The sequence below is a fragment of the Scyliorhinus torazame genome, chromosome 17 (assembly GCF_047496885.1).
Source record: "Scyliorhinus torazame isolate Kashiwa2021f chromosome 17, sScyTor2.1, whole genome shotgun sequence".
Taxonomy (NCBI): Eukaryota; Metazoa; Chordata; class Chondrichthyes; order Carcharhiniformes; family Scyliorhinidae; genus Scyliorhinus; species Scyliorhinus torazame.
The window spans coordinates 151,776,975-151,790,194 of NC_092723.1; the positions used below are offsets into that span (position 1 = coordinate 151,776,975).

The window sequence follows — 13,220 nt, forward strand, 5'->3', positions numbered from 1 at the left end:
AAGGCTTTTATGAAGTCCATGTAAACAACATCCACCACCCTCCCCATATCAATCATCTTTGTCAACTCCTCAAAAAACTCGATCACGTTAGTGAGGCATGACCTCTCCTTCACAAAACCATGCTGTCTATCGCTAATGAGTCCATTTGTTTCCAAATGGGCATAATTCATGTCCCTGAGAATTCTCTCCAATAATTTACCGACTACCGACATGAGGCTCCCAGCCTATAGTTTCCAGAATTATCCCTGCTACCTTTCTTAAACAGTGGTACCACGTTAGCTATTCTCCAGTTCTCTAGAACCTCACCTGTAGCCAATGAGGATACAAAGATGTCAAAACCCCAGCAATTTCCTCCCTTGATTCCCTCAGTATTCTGGGGTGAATCACATCCGGCCCAGGAGACGTATCTACCTTAATGACTTTTAAAAGACCCAATACCTCCTCCTTTTCGATGTTAACATGATCCAGATTGTCCACACACCCTACCCAAGAGTCATCTTCCACAAAGTCCCTTTCTTGGGTGAACACTGATGCAAAGTATTCATTTAGTACCTCACCCGTTTCCTCTGGCTCAACACATAGATTCCTCCCCACTGTCCTTAAGTGGTCCAATCCTTTCCCTGGCCACCTTCTTGCTTTTTAAGTATGAATAAAAAGTTTTAGGATTCACTTAATCATACATGCCAAGGACTTTTCATGAACCCTCCGAGCCCTCCTAATTTCCCGCTTAAGTATCTTCCTACTTTCTTTATGCGCCTCAAGGGTTTTTACTGTCCCCATTATTCTAGCCCATACAAATGCCTCCTTTTACTTTTTGACGAGATTCACAATATCCCTCGTTATCCAAGGCTCTCTAAACTTCCCATACTTATCCTTCATTCTCTCAGGAATGTGATTTCCTGAATCCTAATCTTGCTTGAAAGACTTCCACATATAAGGGGCGTCATTCTCCGACCCCCCGCCGGGTCGGAGAATGGCCGTTGGCCGCCGTGAATCCCGCCCCCGTCCCGCCGAAGTCTCCGCTCCCGGAGATTGGGCGGGGGTGGGAATCCGGCCGCGCCGGTTGGCGGGACCCCCCGCTGGATTCTCCGGCCCGGATGGGCCGAAGTCCCGCCCAGAAATTGCCTGTCCCGCCGGCGTAAATCAAACCTGGTATTTACCGGCGGGACCAGGCGGCGTGGGCGGGCTCCGGGGTCCTGGGGGGGGGCGCGGGGCGATCTGGCCCCGGGGGGTGCCCCCACGGTGGCCTGGCCCGCGATCGGGGCCCACCGATCCGCGGGCGGGCCTGTGCCGTGGGGGCACTCTTTCCCTTCCGCCTCTGCCACGGTCTCCACCATGGCGGAGGCGGAAGTGACTCTCCCCACTGCGCATGCGCGGGAAACTGACAGCGGCCGCTGACGCTCCCGCGCATGCGCCGCATTTCCGCGCCAGCTGGCGGGGCAACAAACGCCATTTCCGCCAGCTGGCGGGGCGGAAATCCCTCCGGCGTCGGCCTAGCCCCTCAATCTTGGGGCTAGGCCGCCAAAGATGCGGAGACTTCCGCACCTTTTTGCCGGCGCGATGCCCGTCTGATTTGCGCCGGCTTTGGCGCCAGTCGGCGGGCATCCCGCCGTTGGGGGAGAATTTCGCCCCTGATGTTGATTTATCATCCAACAGCCGCACCCAATCCAAATTCTTCAATTCCTGTGTAATGTTATCGTAATTTGCCTTTCCCCAGTTTAGCACCTTAACGCAAGGGTTACCCTCATCTCGATCCAAAAGTACCCTAAAACCTATGGAATTGTGGTCACTACTTTAAAAGTGTTCCCCTACTGAAACCTCAGCCACTGTCCAAGCTCATTCCCCAAGACCAGATCCAGTACTACCCCTTCCCTAGTTGGACTATCTACATATTGCATCAAGATGCCTTCCTGGATACACCTTACAAACTCTGCCCCATCTAATCCCCTAGCACTAAGTGAGTCCCAGTCAATATAGGGGAAATTAAAATCCCCTACCACAACAACCCTGTTACTTTTGCACCAATCCAAAATCTCTCTACCTATCTGCTCCTCTATATACTGCTGGCAGTAGGGGGGCCTGTAATGAATGCCTACCCTTGTGATTGCCCCCAACATTGGCTCGAATCCACCCATGCTCACTACCTTCCGCCCACGCTCACTACCTTCCGCCCACATCCCCTGCCACCCACACCATCTCCCGCCAACACCCTCTCCCGCCCACACCCTCTCCCGCCCACACCATCTCCCGCCCACACCATCTCTCGCCCACACCATCTCCCACCCACATCATCTCCCGCCCACACCATCTCCCGCCCACACCATCTCCCGCCCACACCATCTCCAGCCCACACCATCTCCCACCCACACCATCGCCCACTCGCACCATCGCCCACCCACACCATCTCCCGCCCACACCATCTCCCACCCACACCATCTCCCGCCCACATCATCTCCCACCCACACTATCTCCCGCCACACCTCCCACCCACACCATCTCACACCCACACCATCTCACACCCACACCATCGCCCACCCACACCATCTCCCGCCCACACCATCGCCCACCCACACCATCTCCCGCCACAACTCCCACCCACACCATCTCCCACCCACACCATCGCCCACCCACACCATCTCCCGCCCACACCATCGCCCACCCACACAATCTCCCACCCACACCATCTCCCGCCCACACCATCTCCCGCCCACACCATCTACCACCCACACCATCTCCTGCCCACACCTCCCACCCACACCATCTCCTGCCCACACCTCCCGCCCACACCATCTCCTGCCTACACCACCTCCCGCCCACACCATTTCCCGCCTACACCATCTCCCACCCACTCCATCTCCCACCCACACCATCTCCCACCCACACCTCCCACCCACACCATCTCCCGCCCACACCATCTCCCGCCCACACCATCTCCCGCCTACACCATCTCCCGCCCACACCATCTCCCGCCCACACCATCTCCCGCCCACACCATCTGCCGCCCACACCATCTCCCGCCCACACCATCTCCCTCCCACACCATCTCCCACCCACACCATCTCCCAGCCACACCATCTCCCACCCACACCATCTCCCACCCACACCATCTCCCAGCCACACCATCTCCAACACACACCATCTCCCGCTCACACCTCCCGCCCACACCATATCCTGCCCACACCATATCCCGCCTACACCATCTCCCACCCACACCATCTCCCACCCACACCATCTCCCACCCACACCATCTCCCACCCACACCATCTCCCACCCACACCATCTCCCACCCACACCATCTCCTGCCCACACCATCTCCCGCCCACACCATCTCCAACACACACCATCTCCCGCTCACACCTCCCGCCCACACCATCTCCCGCCCACACCATCTCCCGCCCACACCATCTCCCACCCACACCATCTCCCAGCCACACCATCTCCAACACACACCATCTCCCGCTCACACCTCCCGCCCACACCATATCCCGCCCACACCATATCCCACCTACACCATCTCCCACCCACACCATCTCCCGCCCACACCATATCCCGCCCACACCATCTCCCGCCCACACCATCTCCCGCCCACACCATCTCCCGCCCACATCATCTCCCGCCCACACCATCTCCCGCCCACACCATCTCCTGCCCACACCATCTCCCGCTCACACCATCTCCCGCCCACACCTCCCACCCACACCATCTCCCACCCACACCTCACGCCCACACCTCCCACCCACACCATCTCCCACCCACACCATCTCCCACCCACACCATCTCCCACCCACACCATCTCCCACCCACACCATCTCCCAGCCACACCATCTCCCAGCCACACCATCTCCCACCCACACCATCTCCCGCCCACACCATCTCCCGCCCACACCATCTCCAACACACACCATCTCCCGCTCACACCTCCCGCCCACACCATCTCCCGCCCACACCATCTCCCGCCCACACGATCTCCCGCCCACACCATCTCCCACCTACACCATCTCCCACCCACACCATCTCCCACCCACACCATCTCCCACCCACACCATCTCCCACCCACACCATCTCCCACCCACACCATCTCCCACCCACACCATCTCCCGCCCACACCATCTCCCGCCCACACCTCCCACCCACACCATCTCCCGCCCACACCATCTCCCACCGACACCATCTCCCGCCCACACCATCTCCCGCCCACACCATCTCCCGCCCACACCATCGCCCACCCACACCATCTCCCACCCACACCTCCCGCCCACACCATCGCCCACCCACACCATCTCCCGCCCACACCATCTCCCGCCCACACCATCGCCCACCCACACCATCTCCCGCCCACACCATCTCCCGCCCACACCATCTCCCGCCCACACCATCTCCCGCCCACACCATCTCCCGCCCACACCATCGCCCGCCCACACCATCTCCCGCCCACACCATCTCCCGCCCACACCATCTCCCGCCCACACCATCGCCCGCCCACACCATCTCCCGCCCACACCATCTCCCGCGCACACCATCTCCCGCCCACACCATCTCCCGCCCACACCATCTCCCGCCCACACCATCTCCCGCCCACACCATCTCCCGCCCACACCATCTCCCGCCCACACCATCTCCCGCCCACACCATCTCCCGCCCACACCATCTCCCGCCCACACCATCTCCCGCCCACACCATCTCCCGCCCCACCTCCCACCCACACCATCTCCCGCCTGCACCGTCTCCCGCCCGCACACACTCGCTCTCATCCACACACACTCGCTCCCACTCTCACACACTCGCTCCCACTCTCACACACTCGCTCTCATCCACACGCACTCAGTCCCACCCTGACACACTCACTCTCTCCCTCACACACTCACCCCCACCCACACACACTCGCTCCCACCCACACACACTCACTCTTACCCATACTCACTCGCTCTCACCCATACACACTCGCTGCCACCCACATACACTCACTTCCACCCACACACACTCACTCTTAACCATACACACTCACTCTCACCCACACACATTCACTATCACCCCCACACACTCACACTCACCCACACATACTCGCTCCTACCCACACAAACTCTCTATCACCAACATACCCATTCACCCCTGCCCACGTTAACCCTGCAAGTTAGCTGGATCTTATTGACACAAGGTTTTGGTCTTTCAATGATCCTAGTCCCTCCTCCCTGAATCCACCTCTCCTGCTGTTGAATTTCTGTCTGGTATTTCCATTTGTTTTAAATTTGTTTACCCGTTTACCTTTATATCTATAAAGTGAAAATAAATGATCATAAAAGTTTGGTACAGTGAGACTGATGTAAATAGGTTTATAGGACCACAGTAGACTGGCCCCATCATACCAAGGAAAGCCACACGACTGTGACACATCTCAGTTACTCGAATTCTATGAAAGGTGAGGGATGAAGTTGTCTGATGTTATTCCTAATTCAGTACCAACAATAGATAAGATTGGAAATTCTTTGTTGGCTTTAATGTAGATGGAAATTCTTCTTTAAACATAAAGAAGGAGTTGATTTATCCTCAGATTCCAAAGTTGTTTATCCATTTACAGTATTTCTATCATCTCTTGTTTCCCGTCTGCTTCTTTTTATATCCATTTATATCCCCATCACCTTTCTCTCTTCCTTGTTTTTTTTTGTTCTCTTTATTTTACCATTTGTTCCTCAGTCCATTGAAGAAATTAAAAAGCTAAGGAGTGACTTAATCAAGCTGAAGACTGGAACAAACCTGGAGCAGGAAAATGACACAGTTTCAACAGATCACCTGTTTATTAAAGAACACAATGGTGGTGACGACAAAGAGATTAACAGATGGGGCGTGTATCAAGCCACCAGGTACGGAGAGATTGCCAAAAAAGTGTAAATAAATATATCTTTTAGCAGACAAATGTAAAGATGTGTTCTAACATTATCTGTCCCTCTGCTAATGTATACTGCAAACTAGCAGTTGGTTGGCAGAGGCCTAAGTTATTGTAGCAGGAGAACTGACTTGTTTATCTTTCAGGCTGAGTGCTGCCTATGGTTTAAAGTTCACCACAGTTGTTTCAGAGCACAGGAAATGCACTGAGATATTTTTGGATGTTCTTATTAGGGAACAATTGATGTGTGTGTATGTATGTCTGTTTGTGTGGTTGTGCGATAATAATTAGACAAATCTTTTACTGATGTTGCTTGCAGATGGCTGTGTTTTCAATATGTTTCACGAAACTAAGTAATATTGATTCTAAAAGGCATTACTTTATTGATTTTTTTGTCTGCCGATACGTTACCTGTAGACGCCTGACAATTGTTATAAATCAGTGGACCATTCACCTCCTTTTCTCCTTTGTAGGTGCACTTCTCCCACAACTTACCTTTGCCGTGCTTACTTTTACGTTGCATGAAACAGGCATATAATCTATTTTAAGACCACCAGCTTTCTTTTATAAGTTATATGCTGAACACAATTCCAATGGATCAGATTTTTCAAAAGAAAAATACATAATAATGGTGTACTATGACTGCCCAGGGACATTCAGCAGCCCAGATTTGTAGCAAGCTCATTACAAAAGAAAACTGGCCACAGCACTTTATAATATCTTTCTTTCAGAGCATTACAAGTCACAAGCGATATCCGATGTGACAGTGACAAAGACAAATAATCTCTCATCAACCAATCTGCAGCCTTTGACATGGTTGGTCACCAATTCGCCTCCAGTTGTCTCTCCACTGTGGGACTGCATTCATCTAGTTCCAGCTACAGTCAGAGAATCACTTTCAGTGGCTTCTCTTGCTGCTTCCACATCATTACCTCTTGCCTGTTGTATTTGGTCCTTTGTACTTCACAAAGGAACTCACCAAACACGTTGACTTGTCCAAACCTAAATCTTTTATAGAGTCTTGTGTGGTAAGATAGCAATCTGATGCAGTGCATGTTATCATGGAGTCTGCTAACTACTCCTCTGGAACTTGCACTAGCACTGACCATTCACATGTATGCCTTATTACCCTCTCAATCTTTTCCAGTGCTGGAGTAAATACTCCAATCAAAAGATACATACGCTGCCATTTGGTATAATTCACAGTCACACTCAATTTCAAAAGTTAACTTCCTTCCTCTCATAAAATCAAAGAAGTTATTGCAGTAAATTCACATGAGTGGAGTGCCCAGTGAGTCCAAATTCAATCTCAGTGGCACCATCTGCAGGATTTTGTTCTTTGACCTGAAGAGACTTTCTAAAGGCCAGCCTTGGATCAATGGTGGTTAGAACTATCAGTATGTGACCAGCTGCATCCATTGTATTAGACCAGCAATGGTCCATTTTGAAAAACAGAATATAGAAGATGGACCGATTTTAAAGATTTTCTTACTTCACCCCTTGTTGACATGATAACTTAGATAGCTTTTCTTCTATACCTTTTCTTCACAAAATCATCAATTGCATTACCATAGATAAAATCTTGTAAAGACACACTTTCAATCGTAAATATTGCAAAACTTGTCAAATGTTTCTGACTCATCGTACTTTGCAAATAATTTCAATACCGAGAAAGAACTTTTACCGGAAACAGTTATCACTGGTACAAATCGGCTGGTGATCTTGAAGAACAGAGCTCATCATTATCGATGAAATGAAAGAATTGCTTCACTTCATCTTCAAAAGGATTTGTGTCTATGTCCTCCCAGTAGAATTCACTTAATCTCTTCCAGCAGTGGGTTTTACCATTCTCACCCAAACTTCTGTCAAAAAACATGCTAAATAAATCAATGGTTTTCTTCAGAAATTCACTTCTACTCTGCAATTGCACCATTATCGCGTCACAAATACCAGACAGTCTCAACGATGATCTTCTCTTTCTCACTTAAAATTATTTTATTGTCTCTAATTTCAGCGAAAAATAACTTCCTGCGTCTTGTACACCTCATCATCAGAGAAACCTGTATTCTTTGCTAATGTTAGTGCCTCTGCTTCCACCAAGCTATAGCCATTTTGAACTTCCATGACAAAACCTTTAACTGAGGCTCACAATTATGCAGAATTCAATAAATTTGTATCAGCATTTTGCAGCAATTTGCATTAATTCTTTGAAGTTAACAGTTCCGCAAAACAGTAAAAACAACAATATCATATTTTCAAACCTCTGCTAAGGATTTTGCTTCAACTGTCACACATGTTTTTTCTGAATTTCATGTGGCTATGTCTGATAAGGTTTCCTTAATATCAAAAAAGTTCAGTCTCAAACCAAAACAGCATTTGTATGAGTGGACCACCGGGTCTCTCAAATTCTTTTGACTGTCAAATGTTTTCCATTTGCCTGCTCCAAGCGTGATTGCAATATATTCCATTGATGTGTAGAAACTGAAAAAAAGGCATACACAATGTCAAAATAATATACAGCTCCCTCACAGGATTCAACTGCAGCATTGCAGATTAAAATCAAGGTGTGACAGGAACATGGATGAATAATGCACAGAGGCTTGCAATATATTCCTGCTATATATGTGGCATTACCAAAGCTCTGATCACAATTTTTGATGTCCAAACCTAAATTTGCAATGATTTCCGAAAGAGTTGGCTCCAGATTTTCAGAAGTGTGGGGTTGTAGCTGGACAAAACAAAGAAATCACTCCACAACTTCACCACCGATGGCCACATATCTTAAAATTAACGTCAATTAGTCCACATGACTCATATCTGGTGTTGAATCAACTATTATGGAATAGCATTTGGCATCTTTTACTTCATCAGTGAACTGTTTTCTGAGCTGCTCTGCCATTATAGCGATGAAGTAATCGTAGCTTCTGTATGTCATATAGTTGGTCTTCTCTGAGCTAATTTTTCAAATGCTCTTTGGGAAGCTTATCAAATTCACTGAGATATTCAAGGCTAAATAATTGCCTTTTCAAGTTGAAAATGAAGACTCATCATTTCCTCTGAGAGGTAGTCCCAGGGAAGACAGCAGTTTCACTGTGGCAACTACACATCTCAGCACTTTGCTCCAATAAGAATATTCCTTTTCAAACTGAACTGATACCACAGAATCAACTCTTCCAGATAATTTACACCTTTGAACGAATGCACAGGTAGCATTATTATGAACTTTGGAAGCTTTATGATTCGTAACATCTCTGTAGTGATCTGTACATCTGTACATACATCTGCACATACACCAGGGACTGCAGCACAGATGTAACAGTCACAGCACCACGAGAGGGCAGCATCAGAGACAGGTATAAAGGGTCAAGCCCAAGGTAGGATCCGCCTCTTTGAGAAGCACAGAGCTAGGGAGCAGCAGCACACAGAGACAGCTCAGCAAAGACAGTTTACCCTAGTTTCACTGGTCATACCTCTTGACTGTTTTACATCTAGTTGCGCTCTGGAAGCAGAACAAACCTTTAAATAAAGAGCTTGTGTTAACTGTAAGTCTTCAGTCTTCATTCAGACTTAGAGAATAACAAACATATGGTACCAGGTGTGATTTCAGCAAGCCAGCTAGACAACAGCAAGAGAAGAGGACTTAAACCAGACATTCGACCACGGAAGGCCTCGCAGCATTCGGACCCTTCAGATACCAATCGGCACAATGGACCCAATCCAACCTCCACGCCTGCTCCAGACCACTGGTAATATGCATTCCAATTGGAAACTTTTTATACAACAGTTCAAAATATATCTAGAAGCTAAGGATCTAACCTCCGCGTCTGATGCCAGGAAGATAGCCTTGCTCTTATCCCTGGCTGGGCTGCAGGCACTAGAAATATATAATTCCTTTACCTACCTGGCAGGGGAGGACAAGGGCAAGCTGGAAATAATCATCAAAAAATTTGAAACCCACTATCAATCTGAAGTCAATGAGATATTTGAAAGATTCAAGTTCACCAGGCGTTTGCAAAAACCGGGAGAATCTTTCAGCAGTTTTGTAACTGATTTAAAATTACTAGCTCAATCCTGCAACTTTGAAAACCTCCATGACTCCCTCATCAGAGACCAGATAGTCAATGGTATATCTGATGAGGGACTTAGAAAATCCTTACTTAAATGAAAAGACCTAACCCTAGAAACAGCCCTGCAAAGATGCTCTACTTATGAAAAAAGTAAAGAAGAATATGAGGAGTTTACTTACCAGGACCAAGGCCTTCACCACGAGGTCGAGCCCGTCAAAATGATGGCCCAGGCATCCAGAAGGCGCTCCTCTAGCGGCAATCCCCCGTGCGCCAACCTGGATGCAGGCCACACGCATGCGCAGTTCTCCCGAAGATTTGACACAGAAGAAAGGCTTACTGCGCATGCGCGAGCGTGGAGGGACAACGTCATGACGTGTCCCTGCTGCGGACACGCCCACTTAAAAGGGCAATGTCCAGTCCAGCTTCTTGAAAACAACGTTTAAAGTGTGGCAAATGCAATCACTTTGCCTCACAGTGCAGAGCTGCACTGCTAATGAAGACAAATAGATAGAAACACATGAACTTCAATGTAAAAAGCATAGATTCAACGGAGCACAAAAAACCCAATGATGAGTATTCGTGACAACTCGTGGGTTGTGGACACAATCGAGGAACATGACGCAACAATCACCATGCCTCACCCGGTCAACAGCATTGATTCCAGCAGTGAGTGGACTGCGACTGTGCAAGTCAATGACTTTCCATTAGTCTTCAAGCTTGACACTGGGGCCTCAGCTAATCTCCTCACTAGCAAGGATCTCCATTTTATTCCAGGGGACCATGAAATAATACCCGCTGCATTTCGGCTGAAGGACTACAATGGCAATCAGATCGCCTCAAAGGGATCGTGCCATCTCCGGGTGGACAGCAAGACGATACGCAAGCAGCTACGATTCGAGATTGTAGACGACAACAAATCATCACTGTTAGGCGCTCAGGCCTGCAAAGACCTGCGGCTTGTGCAACACATTTACATGCACACCCAGGATCCATCAAGCCTGGAAGCTAAAATCCACAGCATGCTACAAGAATACCCCAACGTATTTAAAGGCATGGGCACCTTACCCTGCCAATACAAAATCATGCTGAAGACAGACGCAAACCCGTCATTCAGCTGCCCAGGAGGATTCCAACTCCACTGCGGGAGAAGTTGAAAGCGGAACTCAACAGACTGCAGTCACAAGGCGTCATATCGTGAGTCACACAGCCGACTGACTGGGTTAGCGCCATTATCTGTGTTAAGAAACCTTCTGGAGATCTTTGCATATGCATAGACCCGAAGGACCTGAACCAGAACATTCGCCGGGAACACTACCCCATCCCCAAGCGTGAAGAGGTCACGTCTGAGATGGCGAAGGCTCGTATCTTCACCAAGCTCGACGCCTCGCATGGGTTTTGGCAGATACAGCTCGATGATTCGAGCAGATTAATGTGCACATTCAACACGCCATTTGGACGTTTCTGCTTCAATCGCATGCCCTTTGGCATTATCTCTGCGTCAGAGATTTTCTACAGGATAATAGAGCAAATGACCGAGGGCATCGAGGGTGTCAGAGTTTATGTGGATGACATCATCGTATGGCCCACCACTGAAGAAGAAACCTCTGTCGTCGGAAGGTGTTTCAGATAATTCATAAATACGGTTTGAAACTGAACCAGGCAAAATGCACATTTGCGAAGGAGTCTGTAACCTTTTTGGGTGATACCATATCATCTCAGGGTGTCAGACCTGATGAGGTGAAAATCGCTGCAATATGGACCATGAAGACGCCACATGACAAGCAGGCAGTGCTACGATTTCTGGGCTTCGTCAACTTCCTCGGCAGGTTCATCCCAAACCTGTCGCACGGACGGGAGCTTTACGCAATCTCCTATGAAAGACCACTGCGTTTGAGTGGACACAACGTCACCAAAAGGAATGGGTGGATCTCAAACAGCAACTAACAAGGGCACCAACTCTTGCTTTCTTTGATGCAACCAGACCCACCAAGATCTCCACTGACGCCAGCCAGGACGGGATTGGCGCCGTTTTCCTCCAACAGGACAACCAGTCTGACTGGGTCCCGGTGGCATACGCGTCCAGGGCCATGACCCCAACTGAGTGCAGATATGCACAGATCGAAAAAGAATGTCTCGGACTCCTCACTGGGATTCTGAAGTTCCATGACTATGTGTACGGCCTGCCCACGTTCATAGTGGAAACCGACCACAGACCGTTGGTCCATATGATAGACAAGGATCTAAATGACATGACACCTCATCTGCAGCGCATCATGATGAAGCTGCGAAGGTATGATTTCGCCCTAATATACACCCCGGGACGAGACCTTGCCATTGCCGATGAACTGGCCCGATCCATTGGCACTGACAATGCACCATCAGCCCATGTCAGAGAAATCGAGGCCCAAACACAGTTATGCATGGAGAATTTGCCTGCTTCGGATGAGAAGCTTTGCCTAATCCGACAGGAATGCAGAAAGATGCAACCTTACGAAGGGTGCTGCACCTACTCCAGCACGGTTGGACGAGGGGACAATGTCCACAATTTCAGAATATCAAGTCAGACCTGATTGAAGTTGACGGCCTGCTGCTACGCAATGCGAAGATTGTGATTCCGGCCACACTCCGCACCGAGATGCTACGTAAGATTCATGAAGGCCACCTAGGCATTGAGAAATGCAAAAGGCGAGCACGACGGGCTGTGTACTGGCCCGGCATGAATCAAGACATAACAGACATGGTCATGACATGTGACACCTGTCAAAGACATCAACCCGCAGGGTGTAAAGAACCACTGCAGCAACACAAACTCACAATGGCGCCATGGACAAAAGTGGGCATTGACCTATTTCATGCCACAGGGCGTGATTACGTCTTGATCATGGACTATTATTCAAACTATCCGGAGGTAATGAAACTCCATGATCTCACGTCTTCATCTGTCAACAAGGCGTGCCAGGAGACATTCGCACGACATGGAATCTCGCGTGAGGTAATGTCAGATAATGGTCCCTGCTTCGCGAGCTGGAAGTGGAAAGAGTTTTCAGACCGATACAGCTTTTGGCATGTAACGTCCAGTCCACGCTACCCACAGTCAAATGGGAAAGTGGAAAAGGGTGTCCACATCGTTAAACGGCTTATTAGCAAGGCAACAGATTCTCGCTCGGACATCAACCTAGCACTGTTATCCTACCGAGCAACCCCATTGAGCTCAGTACTGTCGCCAGCCCAGATGCTCTTTGGCAGGAACATCCGGACACCCATACCGGCGA

At 49.4% G+C, this 13,220-nt stretch overlaps 1 protein-coding gene across 1 annotated transcript in view; it reads left to right on the forward strand.

Moving 5' to 3' along the window:
- Window positions 1-13,220, forward strand: part of LOC140393478 (coiled-coil domain-containing protein 154-like) — a 108,303-nt gene that overhangs the window by 92,078 nt on the left and 3,005 nt on the right. Inside the window, exon 13 of the mRNA XM_072479803.1 lies at window positions 5,692-5,858. Coding sequence (XP_072335904.1) covers window positions 5,692-5,858 — 167 coding nt within the window. The remainder of the gene's footprint in view (window positions 1-5,691; window positions 5,859-13,220) is intronic.